The sequence below is a fragment of the Carcharhinus amblyrhynchos genome, chromosome 35 (genome assembly GCF_965287045.1).
Source record: "Carcharhinus amblyrhynchos chromosome 35, sCarAmb.v2.hapA, whole genome shotgun sequence".
Classification (NCBI taxonomy): Eukaryota; Metazoa; Chordata; class Chondrichthyes; order Carcharhiniformes; family Carcharhinidae; genus Carcharhinus; species Carcharhinus amblyrhynchos.
Window position 1 is genome coordinate 15,097,690 of NC_137358.1, and position 26,965 is coordinate 15,124,654.

General features: G+C 48.3%; 1 protein-coding gene across 1 annotated transcript in view; it reads left to right on the forward strand.

Moving 5' to 3' along the window:
• The first annotated feature begins 868 nt into the window (after window positions 1-868).
• The window catches only part of slc25a38b (solute carrier family 25 member 38b), a 31,088-nt gene continuing 4,991 nt past the window's right edge, over window positions 869-26,965 (forward strand). Inside the window, exons 1-8 of the mRNA XM_080217726.1 lie at window positions 869-1,445; window positions 2,576-2,637; window positions 8,867-8,988; window positions 12,160-12,244; window positions 13,308-13,381; window positions 17,612-17,717; window positions 19,691-19,859; window positions 21,645-21,811. Coding sequence (XP_080073852.1) covers window positions 2,620-2,637; window positions 8,867-8,988; window positions 12,160-12,244; window positions 13,308-13,381; window positions 17,612-17,717; window positions 19,691-19,859; window positions 21,645-21,811 — 741 coding nt within the window. The 5' untranslated portion in view covers window positions 869-1,445; window positions 2,576-2,619. The remainder of the gene's footprint in view (window positions 1,446-2,575; window positions 2,638-8,866; window positions 8,989-12,159; window positions 12,245-13,307; window positions 13,382-17,611; window positions 17,718-19,690; window positions 19,860-21,644; window positions 21,812-26,965) is intronic.

Genomic DNA, 26,965 nt, shown 5'->3' on the forward strand with positions numbered 1-26,965 from the left:
GTGGCGTCTGGGGGATTTTCACAGTAGCTTCATTGTAGTGTTTAATGTAAGCCTACTTATCATTACTAACCACTGCCACCACATCGCCGATATGCATCGCCGTTCCTTCACTATAAATGGGTCAAAATCCTGGAATGCAGCGATTAAAGAAGGTGCCTCACCACCACCTTCTGAAGGATGAGCAATAAATACTGGTCTACCCAGAGACACCCACATCCTGTCAATGAATTGAAATATTATATTGTGGGGAGAATGGGACAGTGGGATTAGTTTACTTTGATGCAGAGATACAGGAGAAAAAAGTGTCCCGATGCCTTGCTGTATGTGTCTGGAGCTGGCAGATGGCGGTGGCGGCCCCTGTAGCCGGGTGCCTTGCTGTGTGCGCCTGGAGCCGGCAGGTGGCGGTGGCGGCCGCTGCGTGCCGGTGCCTTGCTGTGTGCGCCTGGAGCCGGCAGGTGGTGGTGGTGGTCGTCCTTGTGGCCGGTGCCTTGCTGTAGTCGGCAGGTGGCAGTGGCGGCCCTTGTGTCCCGGTGCGTTGCTGTGAGTGCCTGGAGCCGGCAGGTGGCGGTGGCGGACGCGGACGCTGTGCCTTGCTGTGTGTGCCTGGAGCCGGCAGGTGGCGGTGGCGGCCCTTGTGTCCCGGTGCGTTGCTGTGTGTGCCTGGAGCTGGCAGGTGGCGGTGGCGGACGCTGTGCCTTGCTGTGTGTGCCTGGAGCCGGCAGGTGGCGGTGGCGGACGCTGTGCCTTGCTGTGTGTGCCTGGAGCCGGCAGGTGGCGGTGGCGGACGCTGTGCCTTGCTGTGTGTGCCTGGAGCCGGCAGGTGGCGGTGGCGGACGGTGTGCGGCTGCAGAAGCAGAAGCAGCTGAAACCGGTTTGGATCCAGTGAGAAGATCCAGGAGCCGCGGATCGAGGGCTGAGACGAGAGGGAAAAGTGGAAGATGAAATGTTCTAGAGCAGAGAGTCAGCCCGTGGACCCATAATCTGGAATCAGGAACCGACTGGATCCAAAAATCTACCTGGATCTATTATTGATCCCAATTCAGGATCAGGGAATTGAATCAGTCCCAAGCGGATCCCAGAGACAGGGATCGACTCACTGACTGGATCCCAGAGGGAGAGGTCTACCCCCTGACTCGATCTGAACGGTGGAGGTTGATCCCAGGACTGGATCCAATTGACAGGAATTGGTCTCCGGAAACTAATTCCAGAGGGAGGATTGATCCCCTTGAGAGTGGATCCCAGAGGCGGGGATTGATCCAGGGACTCGCTTTATTCCAGAGAGTGGATCTCAGCCCAGGGACTGAAGGCACCTATTGGACCTCAGCTTCTGATTCCAACCCTAGCGACTTGATCCCAGGACCAGATCCCAAGATCAGGCACTGAATCCAGTGGAGGAGACCAGGAACTGATCCTAGGAAAGGGCTGATCTCAGTCCAGGGCACCAGGTAAGTGAACTCAGCCTTTGTAAATCCATCACCCTCCAGTTTTATTACTTCGAGCAATACAGCATGGAAACAGACCCTTCGGCCCAAATGCACCATGCTGCCCTCCCAGCTAGTTCCAATTGCCTGCATTTGGCCTATAGCCCTCTAATCCATTCCTATCCGTGTACTTATCCAAATGCTTTTCCAATATTGCTCTTTCTCTGGCAGCTCATTCCATGTACGCACCACCCTCTGTGTGAAAAAGTTGCCCCTTTTAAATCTTTCCCCTCTCAACTTCAACCTACGCCCTTCCGGTTTTCAATTCCCCTTTCCTGGGAAAAAAGACGATCTGTGTTCATCCTATCAATGCTCCTCATGATTTTATTCACCTCCATAAGGTCACCCCTCGTTCACCTACGTTCCAAGGAATAACACCCTCGCCTGTCCAACCACTGCCTATAACTCAGGCCCACTAGTCCTGACAACATTTTCTTTGCCCCCTCTTCCAGTTTATCAATGTCTTTCCTATAACAGGATGACCAAAACCATACACAAGACTCCAAATGCAGCCTCACCAACAACTTATACAACTGTAACATAATGCTCCAACTCCAATATTCAGTGTCCTGACTGATGAAGGTCGATGTGCTAAATGCCTTCTTCACCCCCCCTGTCAACTTGTGACACTGCTTTCAACAAACTGTATACCTGCAGCCCTTGGTCCTTCTGTTCCTCAACACTCCCCAGGGCCCCACCATTCACTGTATAAGTCCTACCCTAATTTAACTTTCCAAGATGCAACACCTCACATGAGCTTAAAGTTTTTTTTGAATACAGCAAACAAATTTCTTCTGTTCAATTTTGGTCAAAGTCCCAGGAGTCTCCAACCAGAAGAAAATCAGTTTTATATTTTAGGGGGAGTCAGTTTTCTGCACTCATTGTAATATTGGATTATATGTTAATTATATTTCCCTGATCCTCATGTGACAGTCTAACCCTCAAGGATCATTTCCTCTGGCAGTTTGGAGAGGTTCCTTGAGGGTGTCAAGTCTGGGCTTTCTGAGAGGTGGGAAAGGTGCGGTTTTTGTCTGCATATGTTGAAAGATTTTGTCATTAGTTTTTTGCTTTTTGGTTTGTTTCCATGAACCAAGAATTGAGGTCGTTAATCCAGGACGCTGCCCTGAGGAAGAAAGAAATGATGGAAGTTTTCCTGGTAAGTGAACGTGTTTGATTTATTCAGGGAAGGGGCGATTTTAGGAGTTAGGAATACTGGAGCAGGAAAAGGCCATTCAGCCCTTTGAGCCTGCTCCACCATTCAGTAAGATCAATATGTTTGACCTGGTGGCACAGTGGTTAGCACTGCAGCAGGGACCCGGGTTCGATTCCCGGCTTGGGTGTGCGGAGACTGCACGTTCTCCCCGCGTCTGCGTGGGTTTCCTCTGGATGCTCTGGTTTCCTCCTACAATCCAAAGTCGTGCTAGTTAGGGTGCATTGCCCGTGCTAAATTCTCCCTCAGTGTACCCAAACAGGCACCAGAGTGTGGTGACTAGAGGATTTTCACAGTAACTTCATTGCAGTGTGAATGTAAGCCTATTTGTGATTAATAAATAAACTTTAAAAAAAAGGCTGTGGCTGATGTGGTTGGGTCTATACTTTCCTGACTGCCTCCCCATGACTGTTGACTCCCATGACTATCGAAAACCTGTCTAATTCTGCCCAAGTAAATTCAAGCCAAATTTCCTTAGTCTTCTGAAAAAGTAGAGGCGTTGGTGGGATTTCTTAACTATAGTGTCAGCACGGGGGAACTTAGCCCAGGATTTAGGGAAGGGCAGGGTATTGATATCCAGTTTGTTGCGTGGATTCTCTGCACCAGTAACCCCTTGCTGGAATAAATTGCCCAGCTTGTTGGCACGCTGCTTACCCACTGATTTTCTCCTGCTTTTAACCCTAATAGATTCTGCCAACTCCCTCCCTGGCTGCCACCTCCAGCCTCGGATTAGCACAAGGAACCTCAGAAAGGTTGGACGGCGGCGGATGGTTCTGTGTCCCTCAGTCAAATAGCTGACACTGACTTGGGGTCTCTCTCTCTGTCTCTGTCCTCTCTTTGTCTCTCTCTCTCTGTCTCTCTCTCTCTTTTTCACAGTAACACAGTGCCAGACGCGCCCCCTCCACTCCCTTTGTTTCTCGCTGTGTGATTGGCTGCCTTTCCTGGCTGTGTGTGTGCGGTTCGGAAACATTGAGTCAGATTTCCTGTTTCTGGGCCAAGAGCAGATGGATGAACTCGGATAGCGTGAAGGTTCTGACTGAGCACATGACAACATCAATAAGTAGGAGAGTCTCTGCAGTTTGCCAGTGCTGCCTGCAGGCGATTCCTGTAATGGTTACGGGTCTGAATTAGTAACCTGAGCCCGTACCTTCACCGCTGAGCCCTTTGTCAATGGATTTGTCATTTTGTGAGATGTCGGATTATCAGAAAAAATTTAATAACTTCATCAATTACTCCAGAGAAAAGAGGCTGACACCCTTTCTGCTCTGACCTATCATAGAATCCCTACAGTGCAGAGGGAGGCCATTCAGCCCATCAAGCCTGCACCTGTAGAGTGGCTTACCTAGGACCACCACCCTATCCCTATCCCATGGCCAATGCACCTAACCAGCACGTCTTTGGACTGTGGGAGGAAACCAGAGGAAACCCAAGCAGACACGGAGAACGTGCAAGCTCCACACAGACAGTGACCCGAGGCCGGAATTGAACCAAGGCGCTGTGAGGCAGCAGTGCTAACCACTGTGCCACCGTGCCACCCCACCTAAAGTTAACCTATAGTTAGATAGAAAGTCAGTAGGTAAACACTGAGAATGTGTAGTAAATGCCAGCCTTGCCAGTGCCATATATTCCGCTTGCTTGAGTTTCAATGACAGGTTTCATCCTAGTGCCCAGGGTGATGACGGGTTAAACAGACAAGGAAGCTGGCAGTGTCAGAGTTAATGGGTCAGGGGTTGGCGGTGAAGAACAAAGCTCTTCCCTGGTTACAACTGGTTGTCGGGTGAGAATAGGAATAGGCTCAGCTGTGATGGCCCCAAGAGGCGAATAGCTGGTAGCTGACTGTTCGTGCAAGGAAGCAGTCACCTGGCAGAGAAACCTATAGCATTTCAGGGAACAGCATCAGAGACCCGGCTTTGATTCCAGTTTTGGGTCATTGTCTGTGCGGAGTCTGCACATTCTCCCTGTCTCCACATGGGTTTTCTCCAGGTGCTCCGGTTTCCTCCCACACTCCAAAGATGTGCAGGTTGGGTGCATTGGCCATGGTAAAATGTGCGGGTTATGAGGATAGGGCGCAGGGGTGGATGGCTAGGTCAGCTGCTATTTTGGAGAGTTGGTGCAGACTCGATGGGCCAAAAGGCCTCTTTTTGTACAGTAGGGAATTCTATGATTCTCTGGAATTGTGATCAGGTGGGGGATATGATGTGTCTCAATGGGTTAGCCAATTGGAGTGAGTTCCGAAATCTGCCTTCCTTGTCTTGAATCTCCCCGCCGTGGTGCACTGCATGCTGGGAGGACAGGTCCGCAAGCTGCTGCCCTTTGACCCTTTGGCCAGGAGCGCTGGGTTAGCTGCTGCTGGAGTCAAGCTCCCCAAGTTAAGGCAACTTCCCGCTCTGTTAACTTGCATCTACAGGGGATAGCACCTCTATTCCACTGCTGTCAGGAATTCCTGCTCGCCCATCCTAGTTCTTTGTGTGTGTGTGTGTGTGTGTGTGTGTGTGTGTGTGTGTGTGTGTGTGTGTGAGACGTTATTGAACTGTGGAAGCCTTCACACAAGACCCATGCTAATTCTGAATGCCTGTACATGTGCATTTTTTTTCCATTAGGAATGGTTAGACAACGTTGAAGGTCAAATGAGCTTGTCCCTGCTGATTTTCGCTGAATTGTTACCCTTGGACCCATCGTTTCTCCCTCAGATCAGAGCAGCCAACAGACTGGCTATTGAGTTTTTTTTATTCTTTCGCAGGATGTGGGTGTCACTGGCTAGAGCAGTATTTATTTGCCCATCCCTAATTGCCCTTGAGGAGGTGGTGGTGAGCTGTTTTCTTGAACCGCTGCAGTCCCTGTGGTGTAGGTACACCAACAGTGCTGTTTAGGGAGGGTGCTCCAGGATTTTGACCCAGCGACAGTGAAGGAACAGCTGATACATTCCCCAGTGGCTCGGAGGGGAACTTACAGGTGGTAGTGTTCGCAAGTATCTGCTGCCCTTGTCCTCCTAGATGCTGGAGGTCACAGGTTTGGAAGGTGCTGTCTAAGGAGCCTTGGTGAGTTCCTGCAGTGCATCTTTAGATGGCAACGCATGGCTGATACTGTGCTTCAGTGTTGGAGGGAGTGAATGGTTGATGGGGTGCCAATCGAGCGGGCTGCTTAGTGTTGAATGGTGTTGAGCTTCTTGAATGTTGTTGGAACTGCACTCATCCAGGTAAGCAGAAAGTATTCCATCAGATATCTTACTTGTGTAGGTGGTGGACAGGCTTTGGGAGACAGGAGGTGAGTTAGCTATCGCTGAATTCCCACCTTTGAACTGCTGTGGTAATCACAGTGTTTACATGGGTGGTCCAGTTCCATTTCTGGTCAGTGGTAACCCTCAGGATGTTGATAATGGGGGAATTCAGTGAATGTCATGGAGTGATGGTTAGATTCTCTCTTGTTGGAGATGATCATTGCCTGGCAGTTGTGTGGTGTGAATGTTACTTGCCACTTTTCAGCCCAAGCCTGAATATTGTCCAGGTCTTGCTATGATTGGACACAGATGGTTTCAGTATCTGAGGAGTCGCAAATAGTACTGAACATTGTGCGGTCAATGGCGAACATCCTCACTTTATGATGGAGGGAAGATCATTGATGAAGCAGCTGATTGGGCCTGGGACACTACCCTGAGGGAATCCTGCCGAGATGTCCTGAAGCTGGATGATTGACCTCCAACTGCCACAACCATCTTCCTTTGTGCCAGGTCTAACTCTAACCAGCAGAGAGATTTCCCCCAATTCCCAGTTTGACTAGGGCTCCTTGATGCCACACTCGGTCAAATGCGGCCTTGATGTCACTCTCACCACACTTTTTAGTTTTGTTTTGCCCATATTTGGACAAAGGCTGTGACGAGGCTGGGGATTGAGTGACCCTGGTGAACCCAAACTGAGAGTCAGTTAGCAGGTTATTGCTGAGTAAGTGTCACTCGATAGCACTGTTGATGATCCCTTCTATCACTTTGCTGATGTTCGAGAGTAGACTGACAGGCGATAAATTAGTCCTGCTATTTGTGCACAGGACATACCTGGGCAATTTTCCATGTTGTCGGCTGGGTGCCAATGTTCTTGCTGTACTGGAACAGCTTGGCTTGGGAAATGGCCTGTTCTGGAGCCCAAGCCTTCAGTACTATTGCTGGAATAATGTCAGGGCCTTTGCAGACATCCAGTACCTTCAGCCGTTTCTTGATATCACATGGAATGAATCGTATTGGCTGATACCTGAGACGCTGGGAACCTCCAGAGGAGGCCGAGATGGATCATCCATTCAGCACTTCCAACTGGAGATTTGTTGCAAATGCTTCAGTCTTGCACTGATGTGCTGGGCTTCCCTATCGTTGAGGATAATTGTGAAGCCTCCTCCTCCAGTGAGTGGTTTAATTGTCCATCACCATTCATGACTGGATTTGGAGGGACTGCAGAGCTTGGATCTGATCCGTTGGTTGTGGGATTGCTTAGCTCTGTCTATCACACGCTGCTTCCATTGTTTGGCACGAGTAACCCTGTGCTGTAGCTTCACCAGATTGACACGTGGTTTTTAGATATACTTGGAGACAGTAGCATCTAAATAGGAAATGAATTTCACCTGCAGGTTATTGTGAAAGGTGTTGGTAAATAAGAGGTTGAATGGGGTGCTGACAAAGGGGTACAAATCTTTAAAACATAGCAGCACAGATTTTAAAAATTAATCAAAATACAATCAAAGCACTGATTTCTAACATTTTTTATATTCATTCTCAGTCTGTGGGAGTTTGCGCATTCTCCCTGTGGTTGCGTGGGTTTCCTCCGGGCGCTCTGGTTTCCTCCCACACCCCAAAGATGTGCTCTTAGGCTAATTGGTTTCTACCAAATTGACACTATTTCTTCTCTGAATCTGACTGAGTAGGGTCCCATTCGTAGACATGCAGGGTAGAATAGGTGTAGGGTGATGCGGTGGCGCGGGCTCGTTGGGCCGAAGGGCCTGTTTCCCGTGCTGGGTTGTTCTTTGTTCTTTGTTCATTCATGGGATGTGGGTGTTGCTGACATTTATTGCCCATCTTTAATTGCCCTTCAGCTGAGGGCATTTAAGAGTCAGAACCACATTGCTGTGGCTCTGGAGTCACGTGTAGGCCAGACCAGATAAGGATGGCCGATTTCCTTCCTTAAAGGACATTAGTGAATCAGATGGGTTTTTATGACAGTCAGCAGTGGTTTCGTGGTTATCTTTAGACTTTTCATTCCAGATTGTTATTGAATTCAAATTTCATCATTTGCCCTGGCGGGATTCGAACCCAGGTCCCCAGAGCAGTATTCTAGGTCTCTGGCTTACTAGTCCAATACTGCTATGCGACTGCCTCCCCGGTCTTAAATTTGTAGAGAAAAAGATATGGTGGAAAAGGCGCAGGAAGGATTTACTATCACACGACCTGAGAGATTGTCTCAGAATGAACCTCTTAAACCCCTAATATAGAGGCCATGTGGTCCTGGGTGATTGTCGCTTTTTGTAACATTTTCTTCATTATTGTATTTTGCTCAGATTAAATTCTGTGAATCCTTATTCAGTAAAATAAACCTCGGATGTCCATCATGATATCTTGTTTGTCTGCTGTAAATAACCCCACAAACGTTTATTTAATGCATCTTCCATTCTTTTATTTTTCCTTTTATATTCGCTTCCTTTATAGTATCTCTGTTAAATGTTTAAGGGATCCAGACTTATCCACTTTCTTTGTGTAATTGTAAAAGATTTTTGTGTTGATGTTGATAGCTCTTGCAAGTTTCATCTTATTCTCCTTGTTTGTCCCATCTGTTTTGTTGCTTCTTGTGACCATTTGCCAGGATGTGTTACTTTTGTATTTTTATATACTTTTTGTTTTTGTTTTCTGTTGCCCCATTCAGTCGTTCGTGGCTGCTTTCTTTGGCAAGTAGAATTCTCGCCCTGTTAAAGGGGATAAACTGGTTTTATATCACTTTAAAGGGAGTTGGTAGTGTCCCAGCCAGAACCTCTGGGATTCCACTTGTTGGCTAAGGAAGGTGCATTTGTCACACGGCCTAATTGCAGGGGGTAATAGAAGGAGAGAGACTCATCAGTGGCTGATGTGGAATGGCTATAGTCTCACGTTTTTTCCTCTGCTAAATCAGTCCGTGTTTAATGTTTTCCTTTCTCTGCCTCCTAGTGTCACCCTGTGCTGAAAGCTTTCATGTGTGGCTCTCTGAGTGGGACCTGTTCGACGCTGCTCTTCCAGCCCCTCGACCTGGTGAAGACTCGTCTCCAGACTGTGCAGAGTTCCGTCAATGGGTACGTGTTATCGCGGTGGGAGTGAGCAGTCTCAGAGGATGTGTGACTCCGGGTATGAGGGAGTAGGTGGTCTTGGGGGGGCGGGGGTCACAGGTCAGTAATAAAGCTATCACATGGGGCAGTGTTGCTGAACTTACTCCCTGTCTGACACTGTTGTGAGGGGGTGAGTTTGTCGCACAGACCATCTGGTCACTGCCTGCATCCCTCACGTAGCTGATGTCTGCTTCAGACATGAAGCCCCAGGACTTAATCCCCACTGGTCTCTATGATCAGAGTCAGACTTTGTTTCTATGTTCCTGGAGTTGAGCAAACCTTGCACCTGGGACGTCTGTGGCTCTATAACCCCAGTAGTAGGTAGTTGGGAGTAGGAGGGACAGAGAGTATCAGACCATCCAGGCCACCACCTAACCCCGTGTTGAAGATGCACAGCAGAGCTGGGATGGTAGATGTCACACATCAGCCCTCCTCCTCACTCCAATAGCTGGTTTGGCCAATAGATTTACATCCAAATGGGGCAAAAGGGACAATGTGACGGGATAGAGAATGCTTTTCAAATGTGTTTTAGGAATTTTGCACATTTGTATATCACCTTTCTCATTCCTAATGTCACAAAATGGTTTAACAGCTGCCAGGTTGTTTTTGATGTGTGACTGCCATTTTGTGGCAGATGCTGGTGGTCAGTTTACACACAGCAAGATCCCACAACTGTGGCATTGAGCAATCTCTTTTGATGGTATCGATTGATGGGTAAATGTTGGTTAGTATCTCATGGGGTCGCAGGCATCCAACAGAGAGGGGCAGACGGGGCTTTGTGTTTAACGTCTCATTTGCAAGATGACACTGATGACAGTGCAGTGCAGCATGCCCCCACACCCCCTCCCGCTCCCCCTCCCCCCAGCTAGATTAGGGGCCTCTGAAGTGGGACTTCAACCCAAAAGCTTCAGCAACCGCAAGTTACAGAACACGGTGGCACAGTGGTTAGCGTTGCTGCCTCACAGCACCAGGGAACCAGGTTCGATTCCTGCCTTGGCTTACTGCCTGTGTGGAGTCTGCACGTTTTCCCTGTGTCTGCGTGGGTTTCCTCCGGGTGCTCCGAAAGACTGTGCTGGTCAGGGTGCATTGGCCGTGCTAAATTCTCCCTCAGGTGCCAGATTGTGGCGATTAGGGAATTTTCACAGTAACTTCATTGCAGTGTTAATGTAAGCCTACTTGTAATAATAAATAAACTTTTACAGTGACTTAACCCTTTGTAGCCCAGGAGATTAAAGCTGGGCTAGCGCTTAATATAAAAAAGGATAGCAAGAGTTTTTATAAATATATAAAAAGGAAGAGGCTGGCTAGGGTGAATGTTGGTCCTTTAGAGGATGAGAAAGGGGACCTAGTGGTAGGGGATGGGGATATGGCTAAGGTCTTGAATAACTTTTTTGTTTCTGTCTTCACGGAGGAGGACGTGAATAATTTGCCGGGTGTTAGCGATGGAAAGGTGGTAGGACTGGAGGGTCTTAATGACGTTACTGTTACTAGAGAGGCGGTGCTCGACAGACTGGAGGGGCTGATTGTGGACAAGTCCCCAGGACCGGATGGAATGCATCCGAGGGTTCTGAAAGAAATGGTGGAGGTGATAGTGGATGCCTTGGTGGTTATTTTCCAGACGTCGCTGGATTCCGGGGAAGTGCCGGATGATTGGAAAACGGCTAACGTTACGCCGTTGTTTAAGAAGGGTGCCAGGCAAAAGGCGGGGAATTATAGGCCGGTTAGTTTAACGTCTGTTGTAGGTAAAATGTTAGAATCTGTCATTAAGGAGGAAATTGCGAGGCATCTTGAAGGGAATTGCTTGATAGAGCAGACGCAGCACGGTTTCATTAAAGGGAAGTCGTGTCTGACAAATTTACTGGAGTTCTATGAGGATGTGTCTAGGGCGGTGGATAGAGGAGAGCCGGTGGATGTGGTCTTTCTAGATTTTCAGAAGGCGTTTGACAAAGTACCTCACAAGAGGTTATTGCAGAAGGTCAAGGGACATGGACTTGGGGGTAGGGTGTTAGCGTGGATAGAGGATTGGTTGTCAAATAGGAGGCAGAGAGTGGGGGTCAACGGGTGCTATTCGGATTGGCGGATGGTGACTAGTGGAGTGCCCCAGGGGTCGGTGCTGGGGCCTCAGCTTTTTACCATTTATATAGATGATCTGGAGGAGGGAACCGAGTGTAGGGTGTCGAAATTTGCTGATGACACCAAGATTGGGGGAACGGCAAATTGTGCGGAGGGTGTGGAGAGTCTGCAGAAGGATCTAGATAGGCTGGGCGAATGGGCCAGGAAATGGCAAATGGAATTTAATGTTGGCAAGTGTGAGATGGTCCACTTTGGTAGGAAGGACTATTACTTACGTGGCGAAAAACTGCAGCAGGCGACGGTGCAGAGGGACCTCGGGGTCCTTGTGCATGAGTCGCAAAAACCCAGCTTGCAGGTGCAGCAGGTAGTCAGGAAAGCGAATGGGATGCTGGCCTTCATGGCGAGGGGGATTGAATATAAAAGTAGGGAGGTCTTGCTGCGGCTGTATAGGGCATTGGTGAGGCCGCAGCTGGAGTACTGTGTGCAGTTTTGGGCGCCGCACCTGCACAAAGATATTTTGGCCTTGGAGGGAGTGCAGAGGAGGTTTACTAGGCTGATGCCGGAGTTGAGGGGGTTGAGCTATGAGGAGAGGCTGAATAAACTGGGCTTGTACTCGTTAGAGTTTAGAAGAATGAGGGGAGATCTCATTGAGACGTATAAGATGATGAATGGGATGGATAGGATAGAGGTGGAGAGACTCTTCCCGCTCAAAAAATACAGTAGGACTAGAGGGCACAGCCTCAAGATAAAGGGGGGGCGGTTTAGAACGGAGTTGAGGAGGAACTTCTTCACTCAAAGGGTGGTGAATCTCTGGAATTCTCTGCCCGTTGAAGTGGTGGAGGCTGCCTCGCTAAATATTTTTAAGACGCGGGTTGATGGGTTTTTGATAAGAGAGGGGATTAAGGGTTATGGGGAGAGGGCGGAAATGTGGAACTGAGCCACGACAGATCAGCCATGATCTTATTGAATGGCAGGGCAGGCTCGAAGGGCTAGATGGCCTACTCCTGCTCCTATTTCTTATGTTCTTATGTTCTTATTTGATTTGGGGATGTTTTTGTGTTTTAGATCTGGCCGGGTTGGGATGATTGCCATCTTGTTGAATGTCATTCGCACTGAGCGAATAATCGGACTGTGGAAAGGAGTCTCTCCGGTACGTGAGTGATAGACGCAGTGTCCATGTGCATTTACCCCGTGTTTTACCCTCTTTGTAGAAAATGTAATTTCAATGCTTAGGCAGTTGTAGGAATGCTTCATTTAATCCTGGCGAAGCTTGTGTGTGCAGAGCAGGGTGCCACTAGAACCATTCAGTGGAAAATAGGCTGACGGGGGAGCGGAGATGAATGAGGGGTGCAGCGGGAAATGGAATTAAGATAAGGATCAGCCACAACCATTGAATAGCAGAACCACTGAGGAGTGAATGGCCTCCTCCTGTACAATCAAACAGGACCCTGGTAAGCTGGTCAGTGGATTGAGACAAAGAATCTGAATCAGCAAAGGAAGCCATTTTGCCCATTGAACCTCTGCTGGTGCTAGCTGTCCAAGTGCTATCCTATTCACCCCTCCTTTCTCTGTCCCTAGAACACAGGTCTCTGCGTTCTCCACCCATTTCTGTCCTCAGCCTATCTGTTCCTTTCTCCATAACCAAGGGTAGTTGGGACCAGCACAGACAAGCGATTGAACCTGAAGTCTTCTGGGTCTGTGATGTTGGAGTAAACTGGGCAGTGGTAGCAGCAGCTGTACCCATTGCCCATCTGGGAGTGTGACCTGCCATGTATCCCTTTCCCACCGCACCCCTAATGGCACAGGGGTTAGCACTGCTGCCTCACAGTGCCAGGGAACGGGGTTCGATTTCCGGCTTGCGTCACTGTCTGCGTGGAGTCTGCACCTTCTCCCCGTGTCTGTGTGGGCTTCCTCTGGGTGCTCCGGTTTCCCCCTAGTCTGAGAAATGTGCTGATTAGGTGCATTGGCCATGCTAAATTCTCCCTCAGTGTATCGGAGCAGGTGCCGGAGTGTGGCAACTAGGGGATTTTCACAGTAACTTCATTGCAGTATTAACTTAAGCCTACTTGTGACACTAATAAATAAACTTTAAATCTTTGGGAGATGACCAGAGCTGCCTTTTCCTTTTAGCATGTTTTACAAGCTGTGTTGTGACTGTATAAGCTGACCCTAAGCCTCACAGCCTGTTTTTATCTCTATCTCCCTGGGTCCAGTCGTTTGTCCGATGCATTCCCGGAGTTGGGATTTACTTCAGCATGCTTTACTCCATGAAGCAGCAGTTCTTCAGGTGAGAAGGAAATACCTCTCGATGTTTTGTCACAATGTGTAACTTCAAACCTGGCTTCGGAACCTACCCCAAGGAAGTTGCCTGTCTCTCTGCTGGATGTAAAATTGTGGCAGGTTCCTGGCTAGCGTGAAGTCAGTTCAGCACCGAACTGCGGGGAGGGGAGGGCTCTCTTTCAGAGTTGGGGCAGAGTAGAGGGAGTACTCTTGTACATCTACCACATGCCTTATCTGCCTCGGGAGTGTCTTTTGGAGACGATACAGATGGAGATGCCCCTACACGCTGCCCCTGGAGCTGGTTTGGATGGTCAGACAGGTAAGTTTGTTCCAGGGGAAGCTCCTCCAATCACAGGCTGATTCCCCCACCCTCTGCCATGCTCACGGTTGATAGGTTCATTGTTGAGCCTATCAGCAGCAAATGTGAGAGAGAAACCTTCTGTGATTGGAGGAGTATGGTCATGAGATGCGGAGTGTTGAGGAAACGGCGTACTGGTGAGAAGGTGTGCCGGGAAATGGGCTGGTGTTACTGTGTGTTGGGAAACAGTACGCAGGGAAATGAGGCAGTGGAACAATGTTCCGGGAAATGGGGCAGTGGAACTGTGCTGGGAAGTGAAGTAGTGCTGGGAAACTGGGTGGTGAAACAGTGTGCTGGGGAACGGGGCAGTGAAACTGTGTGCCAGAAAATGGGGCAGTGAAAAGTCTACTGGGAAGTGGGGCAGTGTAACTGTGTGCCAGGAAACGGGGCGGTGAAATAGTGTGCCGGAAAACGGGGCAGTGTAACAGTGTGCCGGGAAATGGGGTGGTGAACTGTGTGCCAGGAAACAAGGCGGTGAAATAGTGTGCCGGAAAACGGGGCAGTGTAACAGTGTGCCGGGAAACGGGGTGGTGAACTGTGTGCCAGGAAACAAGGCGGTGAAATAGTGTGCCGGGAAACGGGGCGGTGTAACAGTGTGCCGGGAAACGGGGTGGTGAACTGTGTGCCAGGAAACAAGGCGGTGAAATAGTGTGCCGGGAAACGGGGCGGTGTAACAGTGTGCCGGGAAACGGGGTGGTGAACTGTGTGCCAGGAAACAAGGCGGTGAAATAGTGTGCTGGGAAACGGGGCGGTGTAACAGTGTGCCAGGAAACAAGGCGGTGAAATAGTGTGCTGGGAAACGGGGCGGTGTAACAGTGTGCCGGGAAACGGGGTGGTGAACTGTGTGCCAGGAAACAAGGCGGTGAAATAGTGTGCTGGGAAACGGGGCGGTGTAACAGTGTGCCAGGAAACAAGGCGGTGAAATAGTGTGCTGGGAAACTGGGCGGTGTAACAGTGTGCCGGGAAACGGGGTGGTGAACTGTGTGCCAGGAAACAAGGCGGTGAAATAGCGTGCTGGGAAACGGGGCGGTGTAACAGTGTGCCGGGAAATGGGGTGGTGAACTGTGTGCCAGGAAACAAGGCGGTGAAATAGTGTGCTGGGAAACGGGGCGGTGTAACAGTGTGCCGGGAAACGGGGTGGTGAACTGTGTGCCAGGAAACAAGGCGGTGAAATAGTGTGCTGGGAAACGGGGCGGTGTAACAGTGTGCCGGGAAACGGGGTGGTGAACTGTGTGCCAGGAAACAAGGCGGTGAAATAGTGTGCTGGGAAACGGGGCGGTGTAACAGTGTGCCGGGAAACGGGGCGGTGTAACAGTGTGCCGGGAAACGGGGTGGTGAACAGTGTGCCAGGAAACGGGGCAATGAAACAGTGTGCCAGGAAACGGGGCGGTGAAACAGTGTGCGGGGAAACGGGGCAGTGAAACAGTGTGCCAGGAAACGGGGCAGTGAAACAGTGTGCCGGGGAACGGGGCGGTGGAAAAGTGTGCGGGGAAACGGGGCAGAGAAACAGTGTGCTGGAGGGTGGGGCGGAGAAACAGTGTGCCAGAGGGCGGGTTGGAGAAATAGTGTTCAGGGAAACGGGACAGTGAGACAATGCGTGGGAAACAAGCTAGGTGTAACCGTGGAACGGGCTTGGGGGAGGGGGGGAAGGGTGGTGGCGGGGGAGGTAACAGTGTGCTGGAGAGGGAGCGGGGGAGGTAACAGTGTGCTGGAGAGCGGACTTGGGGGAGTAACAATGTGCTGGAAAACGAGGTGGGGAGAGTAACAGTGTGCCAGGGAACGGGGCGGTTAACAGTGTGCCAGGGAATGGGCTGGGGGTGGTAACAGTGTGCTGGGGAACGGGCTGAGGGGGGTAACAGTGGGCCGGGGAACGGGCTGAGGGGGGTAACAGTGTGCTGGGGAACGGGCTGAGGGGGGTAACAGTGTGCCGGGGAACGGGCTGAGGGGGGTAACAGTGTGCCGGGGAACGGGCTGAGGCGGGTTACAGTGTGCTGGGGAATGGGCTGGGGGTGGTAACAGTGTGCTGGGGAACGGGCTGAGGGGGATAACAGTGTGCCGGGGAACGGGCTGAGGGGGGTAACAGTGTGCCGGGGAATGGGCTGAGGGGGATAACAGTGTGCCGGGGAACGGGCTGAGGGGGATAAGTGTGCCGGGGAACGGGCTGAGAGGGGTAACAGTGTGCCGGGGAATGGGCTGAGGGGGGTAACAGTGTGCCGGGGAACGGGCTGAGGGGGGTAACAGTGTGCCGGGGAACGGGATGGGGCGGGTAACAGTGTGCCAGGGAACGGGGTGGGCGGGTAACAGTGTGCCGGGGAACGGGCTGAGGGGGGTAACAGTGTGCCAGGGAACGGGGTGGGCGGGTAACAGTGTGCCGGGGAATGGGGTGGGTGGGTAACAGTGTGCGGGGAACAGGGTGGGGGGAGCGGTGGTAACAGTGTGCTGGGAAATGAGCTGGCGTGGTGACACTGTGCTGGGGAACAGGCTTGGGGTTATAATAGTGTGCTAGGGAACAGACTGGGAGGTAACAGTGGGCCAGGGAACGGGCTGGGCGATAACAGTGTGCCGGGGAACGGGGTGGGCAGGTAACAGTGTGCCGGGGCCACTTTGAGGAGACACTGGCTTTGAGGCCTTTGTGATGTTGTAGAGCCCCAAGTCAGTGGAAACGGTGGAGATTTTTCCTGTGGAGTGGGAGATGGAGTGTGTGTGAGAGAGAGTATGAGTGTGTGTGTGTGTGTGTCGGGGGGGAATGAGAGAGAGAGAGAGAGTGGGCGCGAATGAGTGAGTGAGTGTGGAGGGGTGAGAGTGGGAGACTGAGTTAGTGTTTGGGGAGAGTACCCCAAGTATCAGGTTTCTAGCTCACTCTCAACCCCACACAACAAGACATACAAACACAGTACCCCAACCACACACAATAATCTCTCACACGCTGGGCCTTTTTATCACTTACTCTTTTAAATTTAACAGTCTATTGCACTTGAATTCCTTTACTTTTGCTTAGAAATCATTTCTTAAATGCTCCCCCCCCCCCCCAACTTTTGTTTTGAAATGTAGCTTATTGTGCCACACTTTACCTTTCCAAAATATTCAAATTGGCCCCTTGAGTGAAGATAATATGCAAAAAAGTTGGACAACCCTGGTGTAGAGGGAGCTTTACTCTGTATCTAACCCCGTGCTGGGAGTATTTGATGGGGACAGTATAAAGGGAGCTTTACGCTGTATCTAACCCCGTGCTATACTCGTCCTGGGAGTGTTTGATGAGGACAGTATAAAAGGAGCTTTACTCTGTATCTAACCTATGTTATATTTACAGTTGGCGTGTTTGGAGTATTTACAGAGAGCTCTATAGGAGTGGGGGGGAAGGTTTCTCCAGACTTTTTGGGGGCATGGGTCTCCAGGTCTTTCGTTTCTTTAGAAGTACAGAGAGAGAGACAGTTAGAAAATTTGAAGCTCCCACAAAGTCTGGGGTGATACCAGGATATTTGTGATAAACCTCAGCAGGTCCAGCTCTTTCTTTTCATTGATGTGTGTTTCAGGATGTGAGGTGTGCGGCTGCTGTGACTGTGAGAGTGAATGTAAAGTGGTCCGCTCCCAAAAAATGTGGTGGGAAGCAGGGGGTTATACGACGCTGAAACCTGTGTTTGACCCCAGTACAGCAGCAGTAAGGCTGTACAGTCCATCCAGGATAAATGACAGTGGAAGGGAGGCCAGTGGATTGTGTTGGGGTTGGGGGCAGCGGAGGGAGAAAGGTGTTCTGGATGATATCAGGGTGGAAGCCATTGCTTTCCTCACAGTTCCTGAGGTGCCGTGTCCGAGCTCCCTGCCACCCGGCCTGACCCTCCGCCCAGTGATGATGTCTTAAAAACTGTTTTTCCTCTCCAGCGAGAGAAACCCAACGGCGCTGGAGTCGGTGGGTCTGGGTGCAAGCGCTCGCACAGTGGCGGGCATCTGCATGTTACCCGTGACCGTGGTGAAGACTCGATACGAGGTGAGTTTTGACGCCACGTCCTGACTGCAGGGATTTTCAAAGCTGTTTGGTGGATGTGTGGCAGGCACTGGCAGGATGGAGCAGCGGGTATTTAACCGGAATATTTATCCTACTCATGCAGCCCACACATCGACATGGCGTTAAACAGAAAGCAGAATGCTTAAAAGACAGGAACGGGACTTTTTAAAGATGGTTTTGGAAGTCTAGGCTGAAGGGAGGGAACAAACTCCTCCTGTCTGCAATGTGAAATGAAAATACGTGGCCTCCAGTTCCTGTGGGCCTTGCCTGTAAAGCCACCAAACCAGCTCTGATTAGGCTCCGCAGCCCATTGTAGGAATTGGGACGGCTCACTCTACCTTCCGAGATGGGGCTGGAATTCATTCCTTCTATTAACCAATCCCTGGCTTGTTTAATTCTGCTTTTAGCCTCTACAGCCTGCTTGGATCCCTCTTCCAAATAGTTTATATCCCTGACCTCTCCTCCCGCCCACTCTTTCTAAAACCTCTGCAAACACAGCTCCTTGGTTATGTCATCTGCCTCACACACACCTCCCTAAGACGTTCCTCTTCCTGCTCACGTCCCTCTGAGCTGTGTTGCACATGAGAACAGGTTGCGAAGAGAGCCCCCGTCTAGAGACTGCAAGCAGGATTGCCGCTTGCATGTGTTTGCTGGGGCTGGCCCATTGCTAACAGAAGCAGGGAGACGGAAAAAGGCACACAGAAGACCTCCCCACCCTCCTCCCAGTTACTGCTTCCCTTCCCAAGTAACCCCCAATGTTCCAAAGCCAAGTGGGCTGCAACTGGGACACTCAGAGTTTCAGCTGTGCCTAGGTTCCCTTGTTGCACAAATGATTACCTTAACCAGTGTTGAAGATTATTGTTACTGTTTGAGGGAGAGCAGGATGTGTCCTCGCTTGTCCCTGGACATTGGTGTTCCTTTGGCCCAAACCAACTTGACCGCTTGCTTGACATAATGGCTGCCATCTCTGCTGGGTATTTGAACACCTGTGTGTGAAATTCCTGGAGATGTTGGAAAATAAGATTTTAGGTCTGTAATAAAGTCTTTGATATCCTCTGGATCTCCCAAAGCATTTGGCAGCCAATGAATTCACAGCCTGATGAGCTGAGAGGTGGGGAAATATGGAAGTGCAAAGCAAGATCCCACTACTCACAATATGATGATAACGGGATAATCTGTTATTACATGTTGTTACAATGAATTCACAGCTGGTGAGTTTGGAGGTGGGCAAATATGGCAGCCAGGAAGTGCAAAGCAAGATCCCGCTAACACCAGTACAGTGATAACCGGACTATCTTTTATTACATGTTGGTTGGTTGACAGATAAAGGCCGGGACACCAGGACACTCCTCTCCTCCCTGAATAGTGGAATATTTAATGTCTATCTGAGTGGACAAGGAAGCTCAGTCTAATATCAGCCAAAGGATTCTGCCTATGACAGTGGGTGACAGAAGGATTAGAGGGGACATGAGGAAAAAACCTTCTATGCAGAGGGTGGTAGGTGTCTGGAATTCACTGCCTGAGTTGGTGGTGGAAGCAGAGACCCTAAACGCCTTTAAAAAGTACCTGGATCTGCACCTTAAGTGCTGCAAGCTACAAAGCTACGGACCGTGTGTGGGAAGATGGGATTAGAAAGGACACACGGGTGTCTTTGGGTCAGCATGGGCAAGATGGGCTGAATGGCCCTCTTCAGTATCATTTCTATGGCTCTATAAATGATGCCGCACTGGTGGGTCAGCCTAGCTTACATGCTGAAGCGAAGTGAAGTTGGCTGCTGCACTGATGTCTCACAGCCCCCTCGCAGTGACTGAAGGATGTCAGTGTCCCAAGAGCAAGGATACAGCAGAGGAACATTCATCAGTTCTTTAACTAAATGTGTGTGTGGGTGGGTGGATGGGGAGATGGGAAATCAGAAATGAGAAGAGAGAATGAATCGTGTGTGTCTATGTCCACAGAGTGGGAAGTATCGGTACGAGAGTGTATTTGGTGCGTTAAGAAATATCTACAAGACGGAGGGCACACGGGCACTGTTCAGTGGACTAACAGCTACACTCCTGCGTGATGCCCCCTTCTCTGGGGTTTACCTGATGTTTTACACACAGACCAAGAAAGCAATGCCTGAAGGTGGGTGTGGGCTTGCTGTTGCCTCAAAGTACTTTATTGGTGGGTTTTGGTACAGATAGTCCTTACAGTTACCATGTTTTTCAAAAATTCTTTCATGGGATGTGGGCACCACTGGCTAGGCCAACATTTATTGCCCATTTCTAATCGCTGTTTATGGCATGTGATAATCTAGTTCTGTGGCAAAGACAAGGATCTACTTCTCTCCACTGTACCCAAAATATCCCCTTAATCTCATTATTAATTCCCTATGTAAACTTGCTATGCTGTGATTACACCATCCCACTAGAGAGGTGCTCCAGAACCAATATAGGTCAACGGGTATAACTGCACTCTGACTGCTTTGACCTGGGCAGTTTCTGTTATAATCCTCAAACTATCACCAAATTACCATTTACCATAGAAATATATATAACAGAATTTCTGACCTTAACCTCGGTCAGCAATCCTTGGCTGCACTCAAAACCTGAAGACTAACCTTAGTGTTCATTTTATGTGTGCATTCCCAAAGAAATTGATTTCCAATTTTCTCCTTCCATCTCTGAGAGAATCTGCAGGGGGGTGGAGGGGCACACAACTGTTACTGGGTTTGACCAGGTTTACTCTCTTGCCCCTATCTGGAGACCCAACATGGACAGTCTGGTAGCACAGATTACTGTCTATTACAGTCCACAGGCAGGGTGTAAGAGGTGGTGCTTAGGCAGCTGGGCTGAACTCCAGAGCAGTAACTCAAGAAGCTGCCTCAGCACCGCCTTCACGAGGGCACTTAGGGATGGGCAATTAAATGTTAGTTTGCCAGTGACATCCACATCTCATGAATGAATTTTAAAAATCACACAATGGGAAGAATTCACACTACTAATATCTCCCCTCTGACAACTGGTCTGATCTAGCTGACTGTTCAGGCTAAAGTTTACCTGTTACAAACCCTGTCAGATGATAAGTATCATTTTTTTCCATATGCAAGATGGTGATATGTTTCAAGCTGATACTTAGAATTCACTATTTGAAAAGACAGTAGAATCAGTGGTGGATTCAGTGTTAACTTTGAGAAAGGAATTGCTGAAAATACGTTACAAATAGAACAATTGCAAGGCTGTGGAACAAAGGAAGGGGTGGGTCTCATCCTGACAGTTCTTTCAAATAGTCTGTGTCCAATAGTCTGTGACGTGCTGCATTGTGGCATCCAGTGGTTGTGATTGCAACTAAATTGTGACAATTGACAGAAATGCAATGGGAAATGTTGACATAGCAGAATCTAGTGGGAAAAGTTAATCAAAACCCATGACCACCAGTCACATTTGTCAATAGTAAATTGTTGCACAAAATGATTCATAGAGATTATTTATTAGTGTAGGCTTACATTAACACTGCAATGAGGTTACTGTGAAAATCCCCTAGCGCCACACTCCGGCACCTGTTCAGGTATAGAACACAGAATACTGCAATGCAAAAGAGGTCGCTCGGTCCATTGAGTCTGCATCATCACAAGAGAGGTACACTGAGGAAGAATTTAGCACCTAACCAGCGCATCTTTCTGATTGTGAGAGGAAACCAGAGAACCTGGATGAAATCCATGCAGACAGAGGGAGAACGCGCAGACTCTGCACAGACAGTGACCCAAGCTGGGAATTGAACCTGGGTCCCTGGTGCAGTGAGGCAGCAGTGCTAACCACTGTGTTGCTCCAGAGAGACAAGCAAGCACGTTGACAGGGTGGTTGCAATCACAAAAGGGATGACTGGGCTGCTTTATATGGCCGGAGCTGATTTTTATCTTTTGTCTTTCAGAGCGGTTTGATGCACCGATTGTTCCTCTAATCAACTTCAGCTGTGGCATCTTTGCTGGCATTTTGGCGTCTTTGGCGACACAGCCAGCTGATGTCATAAAAACACATATGCAGCTTTCTCCCCAGAAGTACCGACGTGTCAGACACACCATCATCTTCATCTTTGAGGTGCGGCCATTTTGCAACTTTCATCTCCAACTGCTGCCTTATCTTCAACCAGCCCTTCCTCTTCAAACATCCTCCTTTCTGCTCTCTGCATTCTGCCTTCCACTGTGAACATGGTCCTGTATAAGCCTTGGGTGAAGCCTCTCAACACATTCCTCTAGAGATGCTCCTGTCACTACCTAGCCCTCATCACCTTTAGCACTTGTCTTTAACCTCGAACTCAACCAATTTCTCTGTTAACTCCCTTCTATACCCCTGTGGCCCTGTTCCTATCTGTCTTCAGTAATCGCCCGTATTTACCTCTACCTTGCCCCCTCTGTTTTTCCTCATTTACGTGTTATCACTCAGCAACAACATCTAGAAGCCTGGGGCTGGCTTCCCTAGGTATTCTGCTGCCCTGTGTTCCAAGCATCATGGCTGAAGTCTGCTTTCCAGTTGTGTGCCTAACAAGAGCAGTAAAATAGAAACAGTAGGAGGCCATTCAGCCCCTCAAATCTATTCTGCCATTCAATGGCTGATGATCCATATCACCTGCGTTTTCCCATCTTAACCCAAAATCCCATGATTCCTTTAAGTGTCCAAAAATCTTGACAATCTGAAATTTGAATATACTCAATATCAAAGATTCATAACTCATATGTTTCAGGAGCGTTGCCCCTCAGAGAATACAGGCCCATTCCATTTCAATCTCATCTGATTTAACAAATGAAATCGTGGACCTATTAAAATTTTCTTTACTAATAAAAGTGGACCTGCCCTTTTTGGTTCCTGTCAAAATCTAAATGCTTCTGATCTCACCTTGTTCAGCCACCACCTCAGTGAAATCTGAAGCTATCCAACCTCTGAGCGCTGATCCATAAGAACGTAGGAGTAGGCCATTTAGGCCATCGAGCCTGCTCCACCATTGAAACATCTACCTTCACACCATTTTCCCCACTTTCTCCATATCCTTTGTAGTCACTGGTATCCAGAATAACTATTGATTTCTGTCTTGAACATGCTCCATGATCAAGCTTCCCCAGCCTTCCCAGGCAGAGAATTCCAAAGATTCCCTACACTGTGAGTGAAGAAATTCCTCCTCATTTCCTGCCCCTTAATCTGAGACTGTCCCCAGGTTCTGGACTCAGCCAGGGAAAACACGCTGTCCACCTCTACCCTGTCACGCCCTGTAACAATGCTGTAAATTTCAATAAGATCACGTCTGTTATTCAGAACAGTCCTAGTTTTCTCAATCCATGCTCATAAGACAATCCTACCATTCCAGGGGTTAGTTTGGTGAACCTCTTGATGGCAAGTATATCCTTCCTTAGATAAGTGGTTAGCACTGCTGCCTCACAGTGCCAGGGACCTGGGTTCAATTCCAGACTTGGGTCACTGTCTGTGTGGAGTCTGCACATTCTCCCCATGTCTGCGTGGGTTTCTTCCAGATGCTCTGGTTTCCTCCCAGAGTCCAAAGATGGTTCGGTGGGTTGGCCACACTAAATAACCCTATAGTGTCAGGGGGCTAGCTGGGGTAAATACATGAGGCTATGGGGATAGGGTCTGGATGGAATTGTGGTTGGTGCAGACTCGATGGGCCAGATGGCCTCCTTCTGCACTGTAGGCTTCTATAAAGAGACTAAAACTGACTACACTACTCCTCTTGCAATGAAGGCCAACATATCATTTGCCTTCCTAATTGCGTGCTGCACCAAATGCTAATCTTCAGTGACTCATGAACAAAGGCACTCAGGTCCCTTTCGGCTTCAACATTTTCCAACCTCTCCCTATTTAAGAAATACTCTGCCTTTTTTCTGCCAAAATGTAAAAGTTTAGACTTATTCACAGTATGTTCCATCTGCTGTGTTCTTGCCCATTCATTTAACGTATCCAAATCCCCTTGAAGCCTTCTTAATCCCTCCTCTCACCTTACAGACCCATTTAGTTTTGTGTCATCGGCAAACTTGGAGATATTACATTTGGTCCCTGCATTCAAATCGTAAATTGTGAACAGCTTTGTTTTAAATTCATATGTGGGACATGGGCGTTGCTGGCTGGCCAGCATTATTGCCTCTCCCTAGTTGCCCGAGGTTAGTTGAAAGTCAACCACATTGCTGTAGCTCTGGAGTTGCACGTAGGCCAGACCAGGTAAGGATGCCAGATTTCCCTAAAGGACATTAGTGAACCAGATGGGTTTTTCTGACAATTAACAATGGTTTCATGGTCAACAGTAGATTCTTAATTCCAGATTTTTTTTTATTGAATTAAAATTCCACCATCTGCCACGGTGGAATTCGAAACCAGGTCCCCAGAACATTAGCTGAGTTTCTGGATTAATAGTCTAGCAATAATACCACTAGGCCATCACCTCTCCTGTGGCTGTGGCCCTAATACAGATCCTTACGGTGCCTCACTTATAACAGGCTGCCATCTGAGAATTAAGCAATTATTTTGACTGTCCGTTAACAAATTCTCTATCCAGACCAGTATATTATCCCAACTGCACATGCTTTAATTTCTTTTGGTTATTTCCTGCTGAAACTCCAAATACACCTTTATTTATACTACAGGTAACATTGTCAAAAAAAAACTCTTAAAGGACTTCCATAAATCCATGTTGACTGCCAAATCATATCATTCTTTAGAATAAATTCAAATATTTTCTCTGTTACCAATGTCGAACGAACAAGTCTGTATTTCTCCATTTTCTCCCTCAGATAATAAGGTTACATTCGCCACTTTCCAATCTGCAGGAATCTTTCAAGATTCTACAGTATTTTGAAAGAATGGGTGATACGGTGGCACAGTGGTTGGCATTTCTGCCTCACTGCTCTAGGGACCTGGGATAAGTTCCTGGCTTGAGTAGCTATCTGTGTGGAGTTTTCACGTTCTCCCCGTGCCTGTGTGGGTTTCCTCCGAGTGCATCAGTTTCATCCTCCAGTCCAAAGATGTGTGGGTTAGATGCATTTGCCATGCTAAATTGCCCCTTAGTGGCCGGGGATGCAAAGATTAAAGGGATGAGCGGAGTAAATAGGTGGGATTATGGGGATAGGGCCTGGGTGGGATTGTTCTTGGCACAGACCTGATGGGCTGAATGCCCTCCTTCTGCACTGGAGGGTTTCTATGATTTCTATGATAACCATCAATGCGTCCATTATCTCAACAGCCACTCTGCAATGTAAATCATCTGGTTTAGACAATTTGTCAACCTTCGATGAATCTTTTGAGTCATATTTCTTTATTAATACTAATTCCTTTCAGTTCCTTATTTTCACAAATCCCTTGGTTTGTTATATTTCTGGGAGATTTTGTGTGCCTTTCTCCGTGAAGACAGCCATAAAGTAATTGTTTAGTTTCTCCGCTGTTTCCCTATTCTCCATTATCAATTCTCCTGTCTCTACCTGTGATGGAGCTGATCTTTTCCTTTTCACATACCTAAAGAAGCTTTTAAGTTTCTCATTAACTTGTATTCATATTCTCCCTTTCTGTATCAGTTTCTTGGCTCTCCTTTGCTGAATTCTAAAAATGTTCTCAATCCTCAGGCTGATCACTGTGGCAACATTATAATTCACTTCCTTTAATACAGTTGTTAACTCCTTTAGTTAGCCATGGTTAATTCACCTTCCTGATTGGGTTTTTGTAACTTAGAGGAATGTACATTTGCTTGTAGACAATGTAATTTTTAAAAATATTAGCCATTGCCTGTCTATCGTTAAATCTTTTGTTTTGCCAATCACCATAGCCAACTCTGTTTTGGTTTATGCTCCTATGCCACATATTTTTCCCATTTAGGACATTGCTAGCCTGCTCTGACCCAATCCCACAGAAGCTCTACCGGTCTTCCCAACATCTTGAGGTTTGACTTTTCCAATCTTCCCAGCTCTATCCTTCCAACTCATAGAATCAACAGTGCGGATGGAGGCCATTTGAGTCTGCACTGACAACAATCCCACCCAGGCCCAATTGCCATAACCCCACATATTATCCTCCTAATCCCTCTGATACTAAGAGGCAATTTAGCATGGCCAATCCATCTAAGCTGCACATCTTTGGACTGTAGGAGGAAACTGGAGCACCAGGAGGATTCCTTTACACACCAAGTCTCATGTGGCCATTCTTCCCATCCGTGCCAAGCTCTGCTGGCCCTGTATCCCTCACAAATCTGATTCAAAATTCTCACATATGCTCCCTGGTCAGCACCCTGTTAGTGATCTTCAGCCAGAGGCTTTTTCTTAATCTCTTTCCCCAACCTCCAATAAGTATTTTGCTTCGCTTCCGCTCTCCACCCTGCTGTTAAAAGTCTCTCAGCCCTCTGCCATTTCTGATTATCTCTTTCTTTGTGTCCACCTAATCCTGAGAGATATCTGAACTGGAAGAGAAGGAGAAAGTGCAATGAGAGCTGGTTGGAGGAGACAAGTGTAAGAAGCATTGACGTAGCTTGGGCAGTCACTGCATTAAATGAGATCTTAGTTGCTGATAGATGGGTGGGGAAAAGGGTGCGGGGAGCAAGAGGGAGGTGGATAATGGAGATAAATCAGGAGATGAAGAAACCAATTTGGTGTCTTCCAGTGATCAGCACTGGCGTTTCTAGTGGAATGAGAGCCAGTTATCTGCAAACAACAGCTGTACTTTTATGGTGCCTTTAAAATGACCCACGCTGCTTCATAGAAGTGCTGTCGTGGATGTTAAAATGTTCAGATTGAAGTTTCACAGTTTGGAAATTAAATTGTGCAGAAGTTAAAGAGTTCAAATTAAAATGCCATGCCTTCTCTGTGCAATAGTGGAAAATGTTTATCAGCTTACTGATCTTCAAAAGGAGTCAGTCTCTGCTATTTCTTCACAGACCCCCATAACATTTTTCTTTTTCAGCCTTCACCAGAGGGTGAACAAGACCAGATTTTTTTTCCATAGCAAATACCAAAGGCAAGATATAGGGATATGCTATACAAATGAAGGATTAGCAGAAGTCAATTTTTCATTGGATGAGAAAGGATGAATGGCTGGGATTTAATTGGCAAATATATATGTCAATGAAAGAAGTGAAAAATCTCTTATTCCTTATTTACTGTAATTGACTATAACTGCTGAGCTGTTTCTCTGTGAATTCAGAGCTGCTCCGGCCATCCCGTGTTTAGAGGGGGTTCTCCTTCTGCACAAGTAATTAAAGACCTTGCATTG